Genomic DNA, 19,824 nt, shown 5'->3' on the forward strand with positions numbered 1-19,824 from the left:
TTGCAGCACTAGCCAATAGAATGCTTTGAAACAAGAGGAGGGTACTACACTGAAGGGACTTACCTATATGGCCATCTGTCAGAGCTCCATGTTGTACAACAGGCGCTTTCCATGTGTGGAAAACGCAAGCGGCTGTGCTATGCAGCTCTGGAGCTGTGTTAGTTAGATAATGTTCTTAATATCCCCTTATTGGGTGCTATAAATTCAGAAGTCCTGGTATTGTAACATCTGCATTGAAACTTACATCACTATTTCAGCAGCGGCTCAGGTTCCAAAAATGGGTCATGGGTCAGTTCTGACGGTCATCCATAGCAGGGAAAAACAATGAATGTGAAAAAAATGCAGCTAATCTTTTTGGTGCATACAACAGCAAACCATGTATGATTATATAAAAGTTACAGCCTTCAAATAATATATCCACTGCAGATTACATTAATTACAGGTGCAGTTGAAATTATGATAAATATGATTTAAGCAGTCCACACACAGCATCCTTTGTATGGTGCCAATTACTGCTGAACCCAACAAAATTCAGCAAGTGCAAAAACCAAGCATGTTGATGTTTCAAATTCTCCATATTGAGTCTATGTAATTAATAGTATTAATTCTAAAATAATTTAATTGTTAACATGCAGAATCACCAATTGTCCACCAATATACAGTGTAATATCCAGGTTACAAAGTAAAACCAGGTAAAAACCACTGCATCCTCCAGCAAAAGGACAATCTAGATCACTTTGAAGTACATTTGACTCTAGAATCTTATGCCTTGAATTCAAACTTAATACACCACTTTGTCTTAGACTTACATGGATACAGGTGCATCTCAATAAATTAGAATGTCGTGGAAAAGTTCATTTATTTCAGTAATTCAACTCAAATTGTGAAACTTGTGTATTAAATAAATTCAATGCACACAGACTGAAGTAGTTTAAGTCTTTGGTTCTTTTAATTGTGATGATTTTGGCTCACATTTAACAAAAACCCACCAACAAATTAGAATACTTCATAAGACCAATAAAAAAAAACATTTTTAGGGGAGCACTTCATGTTTCCTTCTGCTGACCAGCTTTTTGAAGATGCGGATTTCATTTTCCAGGAGGATTTGGCACCTGCCCACACTGCCAAAAGCACCAAAAGTTGGTTAAATGACCATGGTGTTGGTGTGCTTGACTGGCCAGCAAACTCACCAGACCTGAACCCCATAGAGAATCTATGGGGTATTGTCAAGAGGAAAATGAGAAACAAGAGACCAAAAAATGCAGATGAGCTGAAGGCCACTGTCAAAGAAACCTGGGCTTCCATACCAGCTCAGCAGTGCCACAAACTGATCACCTCCATGCCACGCCGAATTGAGGCAGTAATTAAAGCAAAAGGAGCCCCTACCAAGTATTGAGTACATGTACAGTAAATGAACATACTTTCCAGAAGGTCAACAATTCACTAAAAATGTTTTTTTTTATTGGTCTTATGAAGTATTCTAATTTAAGTGAATTGGTGGATTTGTTAAATGTGAGCCAAAAATCACAATTAAAAGAACCAAAAGACTTAAACTACTTCAGTCTGTGTGCATTGAATTTGTTTAATACACGAGTTTCACAATTGGAGTCGAATTACTGAAATAAATGAACTTTTCCACGACATTCTAATTTATTGAGATGCACCTGTACTAGTGATTCAACTAAACCGATTTGATTTACAAATCTCCCATTTGAATGACTGCAAAAGCATCAGTAGTTAAACCTCCAAACACTTAGACAGATCAGTCTAAATAGTTAATTTGCAGAGGTTTCCTCCAAGGAAACAAAAGGCATAGAAGTCATGGCCAAGACAGTAAATTCTTTCCTCCAAGGATCATGATCCATGACTCGGTTAAGAACAGGAGAATTTTTTTTTTTTACAAGCATCTTTCTTTATTGGTAACAATTAATGCATAGCAAACATGCAATACAAACACATGGTTTAACAAACACCACCACTCATTTCAGATGTTCTCCAAACATGGCAATAAAACTAGCTGTACTCAAGTTGCATCACTGCCGATGAACAAGCAACCAGTCACCGAATACATGTGCCCCAAGATGAAGCCATCAATCTGTCAAGAGAGAGGAAAAACCTTAATTAAATTTCAACTCAGACAAACCAGGTTACTTAAACATTGCCTGCATTTAATTCTTATATTTGCATGTGTCTTGCGACAGGATCCAGGCATAGAGAAGTGACCTCTGACCCAGGTTTTAGCAAGAGTAGCTCACTGTACCCCCCTGATATGGCCACTAGAAACACAGACAGCCTCCAGTGGGCAAAGCATAGGAGGGAGCATGAGACTAGATCAAACTGGTTGCATGAATGTGTTGATGAGACCAAGTTACTCACCTAATGACTATAGTGCTTACATTCTCCACCGTTAGCTGCAAAATACAAATGTAGACTGAGATAACAAGCATCTTTAAACACAATTAGCAAGGCTAACGATTACTAAATTAAAAAAAAAAAAAAAAATTTTAATTAAAAAAAAAAAAAAAAAAAAAAAAAAAAAAAAGTATAATACATATACAAAATATGTTTCTCCCGACAGGATCCGAAGCAAGGATTATTAAGCCAATACTTCAGGTTTTTGAGAGATTTCATTTAGCCCCCCCGTGTCGATCATTCAAGACATAATAGGACTTGAATGTGCAATAAAAGGGGCTGAAAACTAGAATAGTGTAATTAAATCGCTTACCAAGTAACAGTTAGAGAATGATTCTTCAGCAAAACTGAGGCCTCATGGCTGAAACAATATTTGAGCCTAGACATTAAAACACAAAGGGCACAAGTAATCAAAATACACATACTAATTTTACTGCTTTCCTTTTAGCAAGATCTACAGTAATGAGACGGTTTCTCTAACCACTTTTGTTAGTGAATGAGAATCTTAAACCGTTAATAAACACTTCCTTACCTTTATAGGCAAAACAACGTAGAAACTTTAAAGTTTCTTCAGTCAGGGGGTTTAGATGGACAATCTATTAAAGAAAATGGACGCAATCAACATCAGCAGGCATACAGACAGGCCTTACATTCACCACGTGCATTCTCGAGCCACACGTGGCCTTCCACCACAACTTAATATTTCTATAGTTATGATCATGGCTTGGCAGCAAGTTGTACAACACTTTTATAGAGCATCTTTTGTTTTACTCTGAAAATTATTTTACTACCTTTCTAAACAATTAAAAAGCTCACTGTTAACGGTTCTGGTAAACTAAACTTGACTATTTGCGACCCGACGTGTACATGTTGTGTTTATGTGTAAGTGTAAAACAAAGCATAGCTTCAGGTAAATAAGAAACTACACAAATATCTGAACAAAGACACTTACCAACACCCCTACTGCATCCGCTCATGCTGTCTCCAACCGACCGCGTGATCTTGTGCAAGAAGCAATGAACACGTGTGACCGCCGGTGCGAAGCATTCTGGGATATTTAAAGGGGAAGGACCGGAAAGACCGCCTACCGTTCATTCCAGCGAATCGGCTCTTTCTAGTAGTTCATTCAAAAATAAAAACGACTCCTACAAACGCTCGGACGATTCTGTCTGATTGATGAACAAATCACTCCAACAGTTATGGAAAAAGATTCAACTCTAATCTCAGTCTAGCGGTAAAATATCAGCAGGGCATATGAGACGGTGTTTTTAAAAAAAGACTCTACACTAACACCATGTTCACAAACTATTACTCGAGAAATTCTCTTTTTATACTTTCGCATTTAAACTACTGGGGCCTAATATTATTTATATGCATAAATGTATGGAATGCACAAGAGTACTTAATTATTACCGATTGAAAGAGAATATATCATTTAGCGTTGCAATGTCCTCAAACTTCATTTATGCGGTTTGAATGTACTGTGGAGTTGTGAATTGTGCATCTACAAATTCTATTGGCCACAACGATAGTTCGAACGAAGTTTGTGCTCAGTGAGAAGCTGGGTCGGATGGCGGCAAACGCAGCGAAATCAATAATGACAAAATATAGAAGTCATCGTAATGGAAATGGATCAGAGACACTAGATAGTATCGATGAAACAGATAAGGAGGATGACCAAATGGAGTCAGGAAGGACAGAAGAAGAAGAGTCCGCCGTAAAGCAACAAGAAGAAGAAGAAGAAGATAGTTCGAACGCATGTTTTCGACATTCATTGGTGACTCAATCTGTCAATCAACTGAGCAGCGTTTCATGTCGTAGACACCAAATGCACCAATTGCGTCCAAGTGGGCGGGGTTTGACCGCTAATCCAGGATGTGAATGTTTTGTTTAGTCCGTGCAAGTGGCAAAGATGTTTAAAATAAATATATTCTGCATTTTTATTCTTAGTTGCAGTGACCATGAAGAAATCAACTAGATGAAAGCTGCAGACGTTTATCTCTCGCGTTGTCTGCACTTTGCATGAGCAGAGGGGATTGAATGGTCACTGATTGCTGTCCTCGGTTGGGATTGCGGCTTGGCCTGTCAGTGTACCGCTGTTACAGTCATGTTTATTTCATAAAGATGGCAACGAGGGGCACATTATAAACTAAATGACTGTCAGAAACATCGCCTCCATCTGTAATATGGTAAGTATAGGGTGTGGATAGCGTGCTGGCTAGCTCTTACGTAATGATGGTGGTTGAATGGCTTTCCTCACAATCAGGTGCATGACCTCATTTATGAGCTGCTGTATGCATGGATCACCTCTGTACTGAATCTTCTATCATATCTAGGCATATTTACTCGCTCAAATAATAAACTGAGACTAGAAGTGTAAGAAATTGCTTATACTGACTTTACAATATAGCAGAATCAGTGATGCACTTTTTATGTTGTGATAGCTCAGGTTAGTATCTGTGTTGTTAATCTTGCATTTTAAAAGATAAAACAGTGATAATTAGTAGGCTAATCTGTGTTTAAGGGGGCTTTCTGTAGTTGTTTTACTTCCTGGGTGTCTGTGTGCTTTACATAAACATTTACTGCCTCTGTGTTGCTCTGTTGTCATTTTGATAGTATGAGCATGTTTCAAAAATGTTACTTTTTGAAATATTATAATATATGAAGCTTCTCTAAATAATATAGTTCCCACAAAATGAAAATTGTTATAATGTACGGGTCGCTTCTTTCTGTGCAGTTTGAATGAATGGTCAAAAAAAAATTAAACAACACCCTAAAAGCAGCATCATCTTTTGAAGTCATATGATAGCTTTGTGAGCTGTCATCTGCTGAAATGGGATTGAGCTGAACAGTACTGGATAGGTCTTATTCTTGCTATTATGAACTAGATGTGTTATTTTTTAGTATTAATTATATACTATTATAGTATTTACTAATATTTAGAATTAGCTTCTGTTTTAATGTTTTCAGTTTTCTTTTTCTTTTTTAGTGTTAGTAATTTGTCTAGTGCTTTTGTCATTTTTATTCCATGACTGCACTAAGGATAGAGTAAATGTCAAAACATTGAACAATGAAATAAATTTCAGTCTGAGTTCATCCCAAAAAAATATCATATGGCTTAAGGACCATCACTGTAAATATACTTCTTTTAAGCAAGAAAGTTCCTACAATTTTGTACTTAATCTCTCTGTAGTGCTTTTCTTTTGCCATTTTAACAGTTTTAAGATGGCTAATGGGAGCAGAGCCCAGTGTTTTATGTAATGCTGTAGTTTCTGTGGGATATCCGATATTTAGTGCCTGTAACTGGCCTGAAGCCTCTATCCACTGTCAGATGTCATCCGCAGATAACTGCAGGTATTGTGTCAGTCTGAGCTAGATGTGGTTAGGAACAAGAAGAGTGAAGTATTGCCAGCATGAAGGGGCACAGACTTGACGTCTGACGGCTGTTTAGAGCTAGTTATGTAACCAATGGCCGGACAGGGTTCATTTGTTCATCGGTGTGTGTTTGGGGCCACATCTTAGTGGCTCATTGACCACAGATACAAGGCAAGCTAATGAAATGTTCTCCTTTATGTCTTCCATGTTCAGTTCTGCTTAAATGGCCTCAATTAATGTGTATTTGGTGTGCACAAATGCAGACCTGTCTTTTAGTTTGAAAACATGGCTCTATTAACTGTACTTTAGTTTGAGAACATTCGTCTATTACCTGTGTCTGGCAACATATTGCCTTATATGTTTTTGTGTTTGTGTACATGCTCATTTATGTGCTGTGGAAGGTTTCTAAGCAAAAACAAAGAAGACGGCCTAGCTGTATTGTAGTCAACAAGAAAATTCCCCCCATTTATGAAGTCAAATTTTGGCAAAAGTATCTTTACATTGTTTAGCCAACATAATGCCACTTCATTTTTCAAAGCCTGTGAGCTCAGAGGATTCGATAGCCCTCATGAACAAATGCAGCCTATTACTTGCCTGTTGTTAATTATTATGGCCTACAAATATTCAAGCTCTTAAGTCTGTCTTGCACAATAGGCAATGAAGATCTATTAGTGCTGGAATTGAAGGTCTTTGTGGATTCATATTTCCTACAGATAAAAAGGTTGCTGTCTCGGTCGGGTTAATAACACTAAACTAGACAATGCAGAGATACGGAGTTCGGCTATTTCCCATCTTTCAACTGTCAGTCATGGTCTTGACTTCATTGGTGTATGATTTGATCTCTGGATCTGATAGTGGTTTTTAGTCATTACCTGATCTGCTCATTCAGAGATACTCGGGTTCTAAAGATGTGTTGGGTTATTAAAGGGCTGCCATAAGCACTACTATTCAAAAGTCTGGGGTCAGTAAGTATTTAATGCTTCTGAAAGAAGTATTTTATGCTGACCACGGCTGCATGTATTTGATTAAAATATACAGTAGAAACAATATTGACCAAATAACTTTTTTTTTTATTTTAATGTATTTGAAATGTCCTTAATTTCTGTGTCGGCTAAGCTGAATTTCCAGCAGCCATTACTAAGTTAAGTTAAGGTAAGTGTTTCTTATTATTATCATCATTAATGTAGAAAACAGTTTCTCTTGATATTTTTGTGGAAACTGTGATACTTTTTGTTGTTCAAAGAAAGTTCAAAATAACAGCATTTAAAAAATGGAAATCTAAATATCAACAATATAACAATATAAATATCTTTACTGTCACTGTTGATCAATTTAATGTCTCAATGCTGAATAAAAGTATTAATTTCTTTTTTTTTTTAAATCATACTGACCCCAAACATTTGAACCGTAGCGTGCAGTTTTTTGAAAAAACAACAAAATAAATAAAAAATAAAGGGCAATATGTCCCCTGAAATTGCCACCTTTTTTACATTTTTAGGGGATTACATTTTTATGATTATTATAATATATTATTATATTTGTATATCCATACAAAACTACACTACTTTAATCTGTAACCTGAAATACATTCTTAATTTGAACAATTATGGCTGTTAAGCAATAAAATAAAACTAACATCAAATTCAAAATGAGCTGTTATTAATGATATCATTACACAGTAATCCCTCATTATTGGAGCATTTTGTCTTCAAATTTTAAAGGTGTTGTATCATATGGAATAACATCTTCCCTAATCTTTTGTTAGTCTATGACACATACATTAAATGCCAGAACTGAAAACATCCTCTGCATTTATTGAAACTGGTTTGCAAAATGTCTTGGGGTTTCTAATGTCTGATGCCAAAACTGTCTGATGCCAAAACATGCTAAAAATAAGACCACCGTATTTACATATTACTGAATAATAAATATATAAGACATGCCTTCAAATCACTTTATCATTTTGTCATATTCAGTGACATTTCTGGCAATTTCTAGGTAAAATGTCAAAGAATAAAAAGTGAATACATGTAATACATACAGTAGATGTGGCTAGTACCTTTTGAACAGCGAATTTATCTCTTGTGATCTGTCACTGCTTTCAGTGTTAGAAGAGAAAACGTCTGGAGTCCCATTGTACTGAGGCCAAAGTGAAACTCTGAGCTTGTCCTGCTGATTCAGTTACATTCTGTCATGGATTCTTATCCAGCATCACTTCCTGCTTAGTTGTTCTATACATTATTCATATCACCCAGTTGCTGATAAATTAGACCATTACAACACTTGATCCTTGATTATCAGTGTGAATGGTTTGGATTTCAAACAACATATACCTAACTGCCCATGGATTTTTTTTGCAGTTATTGTGAATGTTATCAGCAGTTGAACATAGTTATTGTTTGTATAAAAAAAGATTTATTTTTTTTTGTTTCTAAATGACTAAAACCAGAACACCTCTCTGTATTCACTTTTAGCATGGGTATTTATTGATAGTATTCCACACGTGGCAATGGCATGTGAATTAAGAAAGCCATAATTATGTCTTACCGACTGCTAATGATATAGTGCTATAAAAAGCAAACAAGAAGTGTAGGTTATTGTGTCACTTGCAGCATCATAAACGAGCTGAGTCATTCTCCAGCAGTACATGGTGATTTTGTACTTCATATTTTCATTTTGGTGGCTTAATGTCACGTCATGGAGTTTTAGAGAAAGAAAACTTTAGACAAATGTCTTTAGCTGTGAGTCTTCTCACTTTGTCTTAAAATGTGATGTATGAGAATGAATATTCAATGTAAAATTAAAGTGTAATTGCCAAGTCTTTTACTTTTTCCTCTCAATTTCTGTTTCAGGGCACCAATGCCTCTGCTCTGGAGAAAGACATTGGTCCAGAGCAGTTCCCCATTAATGAACACTACTTTGGATTGGTCAACGTAAGTATCACACAGCGCCAGACTAACCCTTAAACAGACATGGCTTTACATGTGAGCCAGTGGGAGCAAAAAAATATTATACACACGGTAACGGTTTGCATATTTGTTCAGTGAAGCATTGAGTAGCTTGGTTTTCTCAGTTTTGTGCATGTTATCTTACCTAACAACTGTCACGGTGCGCACACACTCGAGGAAACGCTGGAGAATACTTAACAGGACTTTATTTGCACGGACCAAGGGAGACGAACTCAGGAAGACATTCAACAGCGGACAGAGAACTAGGGACTGGGAACACTATTTATACACACAGGAGGAGGGGATGACGAGACACACCTGGGAGCAATGGAAATAACAGCGGACAGAGAACTAGGGACTGGGAACACTATTTATACACACAGGAGGAGGGGCTGACGAGACACACCTGGGATCAATGGAAATTAAACATGGGAAACACCTGGGAAGAAATCAACTAAATCAGGACAGGAACAGGAAACAAACCAAATATGGGCACAGGAAGGCACATGGGGAGCAAGACACACACAAAACATGGAACAGAGTCTGACAACAACATTATTCATTGTAAATTTGAGGAAGACCACAGCATCGAAACAAAGCAACCAGCTGAAATGTTTCACTGAGCTGGCGAAAAAGCACAGTTCACAACCTTTGCTAACCATTTAATTTGTTATTTTCAACAGAAGTGAGTGGTTTATTTTGTACTCTTCTGCAAAATATATTAGCATTTGATTTTTTACTGCAGAACATGTCAGCTTGACAAAGCTGAATTTATTCCTGCTGCCATTAGTGCAGCTGGTGTGATTAATGAACATGTTACTGTTCAGTCTTATAGCTGAATCTTTCAGGTCAAGCTGCCGAGCAGTTAATTCAGTAATTCAGTGAGTAATTCAGTGAATCATCAGGAGATCAACAGAAATCAGGTCACAGTTATTATTATTTTTTAGTTATTATAGTTATTATCACAGTTATTATAATTATTTTTCTTTATTTAGATTTATAGGAAAACTGTCAGCCTAATCTAATTAGAATTGCTTTAATTTTAATTAAGAATGTATTTATTGCCATCATAATGTGACGATAAAACAAAGCAATTAGCTTAATGAGAGAATTGGTTAGTTTGATACCAAAATTATGTGTCTGAGTATATATTAGAATGCCACACAGAAAACTGTGGCGTTCCTGGAGGTAAGTTTATATCTGCATCCTTCTTGAATTTAGGGATCTGTGTTAAATATGTAACTTTGTCAACAAAGGTGAGATTAAAAAAAAAAAAAAAAAACTTTCACCATGATGACAGTTAAACAGTTTTAATTCTAAACACACTGTTACCAAGAAAAATGTACCTCTGCAAAATATTGATGCACTAATAATGTGTTAACCTGAAAACACTTTTAATAAGACCACAAAGTGTTGAGTTTCAGCCCATTTGCCCCTAATCACTGCATTTCGATGTTTATTATTGTGTTTTCATGTTCAGTCATTTTTGTCACTTTCGAATACTCATGGCATCTCTATCCTGTTCCTGTTTCCCTCTCTTACTCCGTTAAATTTCTGTCATCTCTCTGCTTTCGCTGTCAATAAAAATGCCAAAAAGCCCCTAAAACAACTCTATTGTCAGTGTGAGGGAACGGGAAAAGACCTTTGGAAGGGAAACAATGCTCTGTTGTCACGGTAACAGCAAGTGCTGCTCTTTCAGCCTGTGCAGGTCATGTTTTTAAAGAGCTTTTGATTCCACCATTAGTTTTTTTCAGCCATTTTATTTGCTTTTAGTGCTGAGCAGGGAGTTTTTCTTGACTGTAAATGTCTCATGCAGATCCACATTTGGTGGGGTTCTCTGTGTTTGACCCGTGTCTGGCACATTTCTTGCCTGGCACTCTTCCAGATTTTCTCTCTCGGTTTCATAAATCAGATTTAATTGCGTCCCAAGTGTCCTTTGTTTGTTTCCCGCTCAAGGATTGATTAGCTCAGCCTGAATGAATTCCTCTCTCTGTGTCTTTTTCTCTAGTTTGGGAACACGTGCTACTGTAACTCAGTGTTGCAGGCTCTGTATTTCTGCCGGCCGTTCAGGGAGAATGTGTTGGCTTATAAAGTCCAGCAGAAGAAGAAGGAGAACCTTCTCACCTGTCTGGCCGACCTCTTCCACAGCATCGCCACACAGAAGAAGAAGGTGGGCGTGATCCCTCCCAAGAAGTTCATCTCACGTCTGCGGAAGGAGAATGGTGAGGGAACCAAGGGATCGAGGTTTGGCTGGTTAACATGGCCTAGTTAACCACTGCTGGTAGATACTGTAACTACACCGTTATGAAGGCAAAATGCATCTTTCTGCATTGACTTTCATTCAAAAGTAGCTGTGTATTTTGGTCAAATAAATTATTTTGCAACATCTAATATTATATATTTATATATACATATATTTAGTTCAAAATCTTGGGGTTAGTAAGAGTTTTTTTTTAAGAAATTAACATTTTTATTCAGCAAGAATATGTTAAATTGGTCAAAAGTGACACTAAATGCAAATCATGTGACACTGAAGACTGAAGTAATGGCTGCTGAAAATTTAGCTTTGCCTGCATAGGAATAAATTACATTTTAAAATATATTCAAATAGAAAACAGTTTATTTAAATTGTAATAACGTTTCAGAATAGTTTACATTATTTTTGATCAAATAAATGCAGAATTGGTGAGTATAAGAGACTTTTTACCCAAAACAATTATAAAAAATCTTGAGTGGTAATGTATTTTGAAGGGCTTTTAATAGCATTTAATGGATGTCGCAGATTATTTTTTAAATTTATTTATTTAAATTCCTTATTTTCAATTTACATTTTTCTGGATTCCATTTTTTATTAAATTTTAATAGTCAAAAAGTCTAATCATAAAAAATTCATTTTATTTTTTTCACAAATTCCATTTTAATATTTTCAGGGTACTAAGTTTTATGATTTAATACAAATTTATCATCGGAACTGTGGTAATCAAATTAATTCATAAAACTTTTTTATTTTGCCAAATTCCGCATTAATGTCTATAATAGCTAAATTCTGTCTGTGTGTTCCGCATCTTGGAAATCATAGGGCCCTAATTCCTGTGGGTGCCAGGAACCAAGTGCCCATTAGCAAATTGGCAGATTACAAATGACGCACTTTCATTGTGTAACCTTCATGAATGGTAACGGACTGGTCAGAAATTTGCGGAAACAAGATGTTTTCAATGTTGACTGAATGAATGATACATTCACAAAAGTAAGACATTGAACAGACTGTATTTCTTTTTCATTTTTCCTTCAGATAAAGTTAAATATGGTTTCCACTCTTACTAAGCATCTGTTTACTGCTAATTTGTCATACCAGAATCCCACAAAACTGCTAAAATATTTTCAGATACATTTGGTTGACATTTTGTTAAATATATGCAGTTGTTTATGAGAAATGTAAAATCTTGTGTATCCAATATATGCAAAGTGTTTGCTGGTAAAGGTGTCAACATGAGTTTGTAGGCAACTACTAGAGCAGTATCTAGCGTTCAGACAGGAGACTGTGAAAAATCAAACCTGTCCATGATAACAGAAAGCCTCTGTGTGATATACTGAAGGAGAAGCAAGTGTAACAGATCGTGTGTGTGTGTGTGTTTTGAGGGAGAGGGGAGGGATATTATGTAGCATAAAAGAGGATTTGTTCTTCTGTTTCATTCCAGAAAATGCCCTCGCTATGAATGAACAATACAGACCTCTGTCAGAGAGACGTACCTTCACCAGCTACACACACATACTCACTCACACAGAGTTAGCTTTATGATTGCAAATGCTAGACAAAAGTTAATTACTTTTTAGTAGAGTTAACTGGAACAGACTGAAAAATACAGGACTTGTGCTAAAGAAGCCAAATTTACGAGACCATGTCAGATGTTATGAAATATGCTATTGAAAAATAATCTTGTCAAACACTTTTGAAGATTTCAGACTTTCCCCATTCCATTAGATTTGACCTATCCTTATACGTCCCAATTGTGATTTACAGTGATTCTATCTTCAGTTGTTGCTTATAATAAATACATTGTCATGCATTGGTGTGGATGCTAATATAGTTATTGTTATACTTATCTTTATATTTCTTGGTGTGAATGGCCTTTTAGTCTACAGATAGTTCCTTCACAGTCATTTGCAGGATTGCTAGCTAATGTTACACGTTTTGCTGTCTGGCTCTTCCTATAGACCTGTTTGATAACTACATGCAGCAGGACGCCCACGAGTTCCTGAACTACCTGCTGAACACGGTGGCTGACATCCTGCAAGAGGAGAAGAAACAGGAAAAACAGAACGGACGACTGAAGAACAACGGCACTGCCATCGCCACGGACACCGAGCCAGAACAGAACAAGGCCGAGCCCACCTGGGTTCACGATATCTTCCAGGGCACGCTGACCAATGAGACACGCTGTCTCAACTGTGAGACGGTAAGAGTGTTGCTATGTGCAATAAGTACTAATAAACAGCCAATATGTTATTAATAGGCATGCTAATAAGCAACTCGTTAATATTGAGAATTGGTCCCTATACTAAAGTGTTACGGCATTTTATTTTATTGTATTCTTTTGCTTTTATTTAATACAGCTATGGAAGCCAGTTTCTGCCAATGGATTAAAAAAATAGCGGTAATTGCGATTTTTTAACACAAAATTATGGGATATAAACTCAGAATTATGAGATATGAACTCAGAATTGTGAGACTTAAACACAGAATTATGAGACATAAACTCAAGATATAAACTAAAGATATTAAATTTAATTCTAAGATAAAAAGTTACATTTTTTTTTTTTATTCCATGGCCGAAACAAGAATCTTAATTGCAAGAAGTAAACTTGGAATTCAGAGAAACAATATCCAAATTCTGAATTTATATCTTTTAATTCTGTGTATACTTAAAAAAGCCTGAATCATAAAGCAATATATCGAATCTAATACATTTTTTCAGGATACTTTTTTTTTTTTTTATTATTAATTATTATTCATTTTTTTTGTCTCGCAGAATATACTGAAATATATGCAGCATCTTCAGGGACATACTAAATAAAATGTGATATTTAAAAATTAAATGTGTAATAAACACTTTTATGCCTATTTTTAATATTAATGAAAAATAATATATAGTTAATAAAATTCTAATCATCTAAATTCTGTAAAGGATATGTAAATGTATGAGCAAAGCTGTATTTTATTTTTTTTAAATATCTGAGTGCTCTTCTGTTAGACAGACACAAAGGATTGTTTGATTTTTTTTTATTTTTTTTTTATTGTGAGTTGTCTTATACAACGACATTCGGTCAATCCTTTGAATTTTGCAGCCTGAGGAAAAAAACTACCATCTCTCTATCGTGTGACCCACTTTTCAGTCTTTTCTGTTGACTAACCTACTTTTTCTTCGCATTAACACATTGCCGCTAGACTACAGTTGAGTGCTAACACGCCGTTACACGCCTGTGCTCTCACACATCCTCACTCGTGGCTTTCTGCAATAAGTGCAAGACAACAGGAGACAATCAGGTCAACAGAGTGCAACCCGTTCGCCAGCTGAAACTGTTCGTAGAAAGGGGTCGCCAACATGCGTGATAAACATCTTTGTAGAAATTAGTCCCCACTAACTCTCTGCCCCTTGAAGATGCTTGACAGCTAATATTGTCTCTGTGGGTGGCGAGATCACGCTTTCTGAAGAGATGTGTTCTCTTCTTTCTCAAATGCTTTGTGAACTCACATGTCCTTTTGTTTTTACAGGTCAGTAGCAAGGATGAAGACTTTTTGGATTTGTCTGTAGATGTTGAGCAGAACACTTCAATAACACACTGTCTCAGGTAGACATATAAAAACACTGTAACATAACAGTAGTCAAGCATGCTTATGTACACAACCAGTTGTTTTCCTCTGTGTTTATGCTCTTTGATAGATGTGTTTTTTCTGGTGGCTTTTACAGGGGCTTCAGTAATACAGAGACCCTGTGCAGTGAGTATAAATACTACTGTGAGACGTGCTGTAGCAAACAAGAGGCACAGAAACGGTGAGAGTCATTGTGTCGGATGTGTATTGATATAGTGTGGTAGTGCATGTAAGGTTTCAGAATGACATACTACTATACCTATGCGAATAACATGAATAAGGTTTTATGCAAATGTTGCAAACTTTCCCAAAAAATGACTAGTTAATCAAGACTCATTAATTAACCTACATTTTGTGTTCCAGTCATTTTGACCTGAAGAGGATTTTTTTTCACAAAAATGCTAATGTTATTGCATTTGATTAAAACATACAGACTTTGCTCATATAGGATATTCCCCCCAAATAACTGATAATGTTTGTACCTTTTTAGGATTTTTTTCCTACCTTGTTTCCTAGGATTTTTTGTAGGCCAGTCAAAATTACTTGTAAATCTCACATTATGCTGGGTTTTTTTTTTTTTGTCAAATATTGGATTCAATCTTTTTTTCAACTTGTTTTCTTTTAGGTTTTGTATTTCTTTAGGGTTCAAAAACTGAGATTCAAGCTCAGATCAATGAGATCCAATCAGTTCCAATAAGAAATACGAAACCATTGAAAATTCTTCGAAAGAAAAGTAGATTAAATCCAAGATTTGCTGATAATATAGCATATTGAAATATTTAAAAGCAATTTTTTAAAGACTAGTAATTTGTGGGGGGGGGGAAACCCCACCAAACTAGATAAAGGATTTTCAGCATAGCGCAAGGGTTAAGCTGAAATGCTGTAAAAGTGGAGTAACTTATTTAGTGAATTCACCCTGTACTATTTTAACAGTACATTTACTGTGCACATGATTAGTAAACATTATTTTAACATTGTTTTAATCATTGTTTGATCAGAGTGCCACAAGTTTAGACATTTTAGTTTAGACACAAAAATAAAAAAAACAGGAAAGAAATTATGTTTAAGATAATAACAATGGGAGAATTACATGAGCAAAATTTTGAAGTCATGTTACAAAATGTTGCATATATTGTTTGCAACATCTAACATTGCTTACTTTTGCACATGCTATTTTAAAAGATGGTTGTTTACACTACACAGTATATATGGTATAGTATACTAGTATTCCAATTACAAACCATTCCAGGATAGGTTTGTGTGTGTCATTTGATTTAATAATGAAGCTTTTGAGGCCTGTATTAAACAGTGCAATTAACAAAGTACTTTTTTTTGTGAAAAAAAAAATGCTTTGGTGCTGCTCTATACACTGCAGTGTGAATTTCTACGTGCCAGTGATTTGTTTTGTGTGCATGTTGCAGTATGCGTGTGAAGAAGCTGCCCATGATCCTGGCTCTTCATCTGAAGCGCTTTAAGTACATGGAGCAGCTGCATCGGTACACTAAACTGAGCTATCGTGTGGTCTTTCCACTGGAGCTCCGCCTCTTCAACACCTCCGGAGACGCGGTCAACCTCGACCGCATGTACGACCTCGTCGCTGTGGTGGTCCACTGTGGCAGGTATGAGAACTGTCAAACATGTACATCTGCAACATATAAAAACAAACGGTCTTAACACAGTCTGCCATGTCGGTACATTAAGTCATATGCTATAAATACTGACCATATAAGCCTCAACAAACTATGGTGCAAATATATTTGTCGTAGTGTGAATGTACACTATAATGGTAATGTTTTTTCTTAAGAGTGAAGCAGAATAAATTAATCAGAAAAGAGATAGGTTTAAAAAAAATTAAATTAGGATTTTATCTGGGATTTTTTATGTGTTTTTGAATATTTTATGGTAAAATAGTATCCATTGAAGAGAGAAGAAATATCCATTGTCTAGATATTTAAAAAATAAATTGATTTCCTTCAAAAGTTTAAACACTGCCTCTGTAACTGTGTGTATTAGTGGCCCAAACAGAGGGCATTACATCACCATTGTGAAGAGTCATGGCTTCTGGCTGCTGTTTGATGATGACATTGTTGAGGTATGAATCTTATATACATATATATAAATATCTGTTCAAAATTTTGGGGTCAGTGAGATTTTTTTTTTTTTATTAATACTTCTCGCAAGAATTCAGCAAGGATGTATTAAATTGATCAAAAGTGACAGTAAAGAAATGTATAATGTTACAGACGATTTCTATTTCAAATAAATGCTGTTCTTATGAACTTTTTATCCAATTTATGGTTTTCACAAAAATATTGAGCAGCACAACTGTTTTCATCGTTGATAAGAAGAAGAAATGTTACTTGAGCAGCAAATCAGCATATTAGAATGATTTCTGAAGGATCATGTGACACTGAAGACTGGAGTAATGATGCTGAAAATTCAGCTGTCCTATCACAGGAATTAATTATATTTTAACATATATTCAAATAGAAAAGTTATTTTTAATTGCAATAATATTTAACATTTGCACTGTATTTTTTATCAATAAATGGAGCTTTGATGACCATAAGAGACTTCTTTTAAAAACATTTAAAAAACATTCCCCAAATTTTTGAATGGTAGCATATAGTCAAAATATAAACCCTAATGCATGCATAATACAACGCTTCTCTTTCCTGCTTTTTCTCAACATTTTTTCTCTATCTATTCCTTTCCATTTCTCTTACAGAAAATTGATGCACAGGCGATAGAGGAGTTCTACGGTTTGACTTCTGACATTTCCAAGAACTCTGAGTCGGGATATATCCTGTTCTATCAGTCCAGAGAATGAAGGAGCAGAGGGGGAACAAATGAAGAGCAGAGGAGGATCAAAAGGAAGGGTATTTGTGAAGATGACATCCGCTAGATTCCTTTTCCACATCCCTCTCCTTTTCCTCATCTCATACTCAGGGTCTCCAGCTGAGACTGAGTGCCAAAAGCCCTCTGTAATCCCATGTGCCAGTATGACATTTCCCAATCTCGCTGCACTCTGCGGGGGAAAAACACATCTTCAAATCTGACCCTCAAGTCAGTCACCTGCATCTGGAAGGCACTTTATTAACAACAATAAGTAACACAAAAGCAACACAAAAAAAAAAAATCACAACATGTTTAACTACAATACTTGTGAAAACTTGAAGGAATCAAAAAGCTACAAAAGGAGCAATGAGTCCTGGTAGTCTAGCAAGGGTCACTGCTTCTGTTCGTTCAACACCCAGGAAAGTGCCTCTCATCCTGGGTATCTGAAACCAGGAGGAGGGATTCTCTCTCTCGGATCTCTGGCTCAAGGTCAGGGACTCGTTTCGGGTCACTTTAGATGTTCCATACTGTGATGCCCACTCATCAGTCCTCCTTCGTATGACTCTTACCCAGTAGCTGGTTGAATCCGCACATCCTAGTCCAGTCCTGGTCATCAGAGGGGCTGTTTGCACTGTGTGACAATTTGTTTTGGAGTTTGGCATGTTGTGGGAATGAGATTATGATTCTGAGCGGTCTGTTACATGAGTGAGTGTGTGTGTGTGTCTGCATTTAGTCATGCAGGCAGCTGCTGTGAAGTGACTTTGCTTTTCATCCAGAAATAGTTGCAGTCTTGTTACCGAGAGTTGTCCTATTGAATTCTTTGCTCTCTTCGAGTAACAAAGAAAAAGGGCAGAACTGCAAGGCTGATGAAATGCTGCTTTTGTCTCCCTTATCTAACACTGTTGTTACCTAACTTCCATTGTAGGTAATGGCCTTACTTACTTAGTTACAAGTGTTAACAACCTTGCAGTCAGCTCTTGTTGTTAGGTTCACCCAAATCTGCTGGTCCCGACTGACTTCATCCCACAAAGCAGTCTGCTTCAGTCTCACCTTTAGTTCCTGCTTTACTTCCTCCAGTTGGCTTGAATACATCTTTTTTTCTCCTAAATAGATGTTGTAACTTGGTCCCTGGTCATTTTTTACAAAGCAAAATAATGTGGCATTTCATTTTATCATTACTTTGAATGAATGAATGAATGATGCATTTATATAGCGCTTTTATTGTGTATTGTTGTACACCCAAAGCGCTTTACAATCATGTGGGGGGGTCTCTCCTCAACCACCACCAGTGAGGTGTGGTTGTGAAGTTTCACCAGTGAAAGTCTCCTCACCCACTTTGAGGTGTTAAAGGAGTAGTTCACCCACAAATTCGCTGAAAATGTACTCACCCTCAGGCCATCCAAGATGTGGATGAGTTTGTTTCTTCATCAGAACATATTTGGAGAAATTTAGCATTAGACTACATCACTTGCTCACCAATGGATCCTCTGCAGTGAATGGGTGCCGTCAGAATGAGAGTCCAAACAGCTGATAAAAACATCACAATAATACGTAATTCACATGACTCCAGTTAACAACTTGTGAAGTGTAAAGATAAAGTGTAAAGTGAGTTTGTAAAAAAACAAATCCATCATTAAGATGTTGTAATTTCAAAACATTGCTTCCGGCTAGAATACAATGTCCATAATATTTGCTTTAACAATTGAAATAAATCAGGAGAGAAATATGAACGGATCAAACACCATTTACAAGTCAAAGCAATTATAAGCAAATATGTCAGTGAATTTTGATGGAAGCGTTATGAAATATATAGACTCGTATTTTAGCTGGAAGCAACAGTTTGAGTTTAAAACGTCGATGAATTTATTACTAACATGCAGCTTTTTGCTAGACAAGAAACTACTTACTGGACTGGAGTCGTGTGGATTTCTTGTGGATCATTGTTTTTATCAGCTGTTTGGACTCTCATTTGTTCTGATGAAGAAACAAGCACAACCACTTTTTGGATGGCCTGGGGGCGAGTACATTTTCAGCAAATGTTCATCTTTGGGTAAACTATTCCTTTAATACATGAAAGTCTTGAACATGTGAGATCAGTGGTAGGAGAAACTTGAAATGCACCAGTCTTGAGATTACTGCAATGCGGTCAGTAAAGTTTAGGTTTAGGGCTTATCGAAGTATCTGATAGGTTGTCGCTGTTACGATAAGAACATGCGCACAATTACTTCAATTTAGTGATGTGAGTGGCTTTTATCTGAGAGGGCTTTTACTGTTTAATATACGTTGTTCAGTCAGGAGAGAATCTGACTTCGGATAAATGGGGAACTTCATAAAAGACAGTACGGAAACGTTCCGCTAATCCTGATTTTTAACATTTAA

At 36.3% G+C, this 19,824-nt stretch overlaps 1 protein-coding gene and 1 long non-coding RNA gene across 2 annotated transcripts; one reads left to right on the plus strand and one right to left on the minus strand.

The window, feature by feature from the left end:
• Nucleotides 1-1,887: 1,887 nt before the first annotated feature.
• LOC107755227 (uncharacterized) lies at nucleotides 1,888-3,442 on the minus strand. The gene is made up of 5 exons (XR_001641669.1): nucleotides 3,365-3,442; nucleotides 2,945-3,008; nucleotides 2,726-2,791; nucleotides 2,377-2,411; nucleotides 1,888-2,095 (listed from the first exon to the last, which is right to left on the minus strand). It is a non-coding gene; the product is annotated as an uncharacterized LOC107755227 (long non-coding RNA).
• Nucleotides 3,443-4,272: 830 nt separating this feature from the next.
• Nucleotides 4,273-17,736, plus strand: usp46 (ubiquitin specific peptidase 46). The gene is made up of 9 exons (XM_016571971.1): nucleotides 4,273-4,601; nucleotides 8,640-8,720; nucleotides 10,744-10,957; nucleotides 12,951-13,192; nucleotides 14,509-14,585; nucleotides 14,705-14,788; nucleotides 16,029-16,226; nucleotides 16,621-16,699; nucleotides 17,336-17,736. The coding sequence occupies exons 1-9, from the start codon at nucleotides 4,566-4,568 to the stop codon at nucleotides 17,435-17,437; spliced, it is 1,113 nt and encodes a 370-aa protein (XP_016427457.1). The 5' UTR covers nucleotides 4,273-4,565; the 3' UTR covers nucleotides 17,438-17,736.
• The last annotated feature ends 2,088 nt before the right edge of the window (nucleotides 17,737-19,824 follow it).

The sequence above is a fragment of the Sinocyclocheilus rhinocerous genome, unplaced genomic scaffold (assembly GCF_001515625.1).
Source record: "Sinocyclocheilus rhinocerous isolate Xijiao unplaced genomic scaffold, SAMN03320098_v1.1 scaffold562, whole genome shotgun sequence".
In the NCBI taxonomy this organism is placed as follows: domain Eukaryota; kingdom Metazoa; phylum Chordata; class Actinopteri; order Cypriniformes; family Cyprinidae; genus Sinocyclocheilus; species Sinocyclocheilus rhinocerous.

Bases quoted from the DNA above. Each gene is read 5' to 3' on its own strand.
- usp46 (XM_016571971.1), top strand. From the start codon at position 4,566: ATGACTGTCAGAAACATCGCCTCCATCTGTAATATG. The intron at 8,721-10,743 runs GTAAGTATCACA...CTTTTTCTCTAG, and splicing joins ACTACTTTGGATTGGTCAAC to TTTGGGAACACGTGCTACTG. The intron at 16,227-16,620 runs GTATGAGAACTG...TGTGTGTATTAG, and splicing joins GTGGTGGTCCACTGTGGCAG to TGGCCCAAACAGAGGGCATT.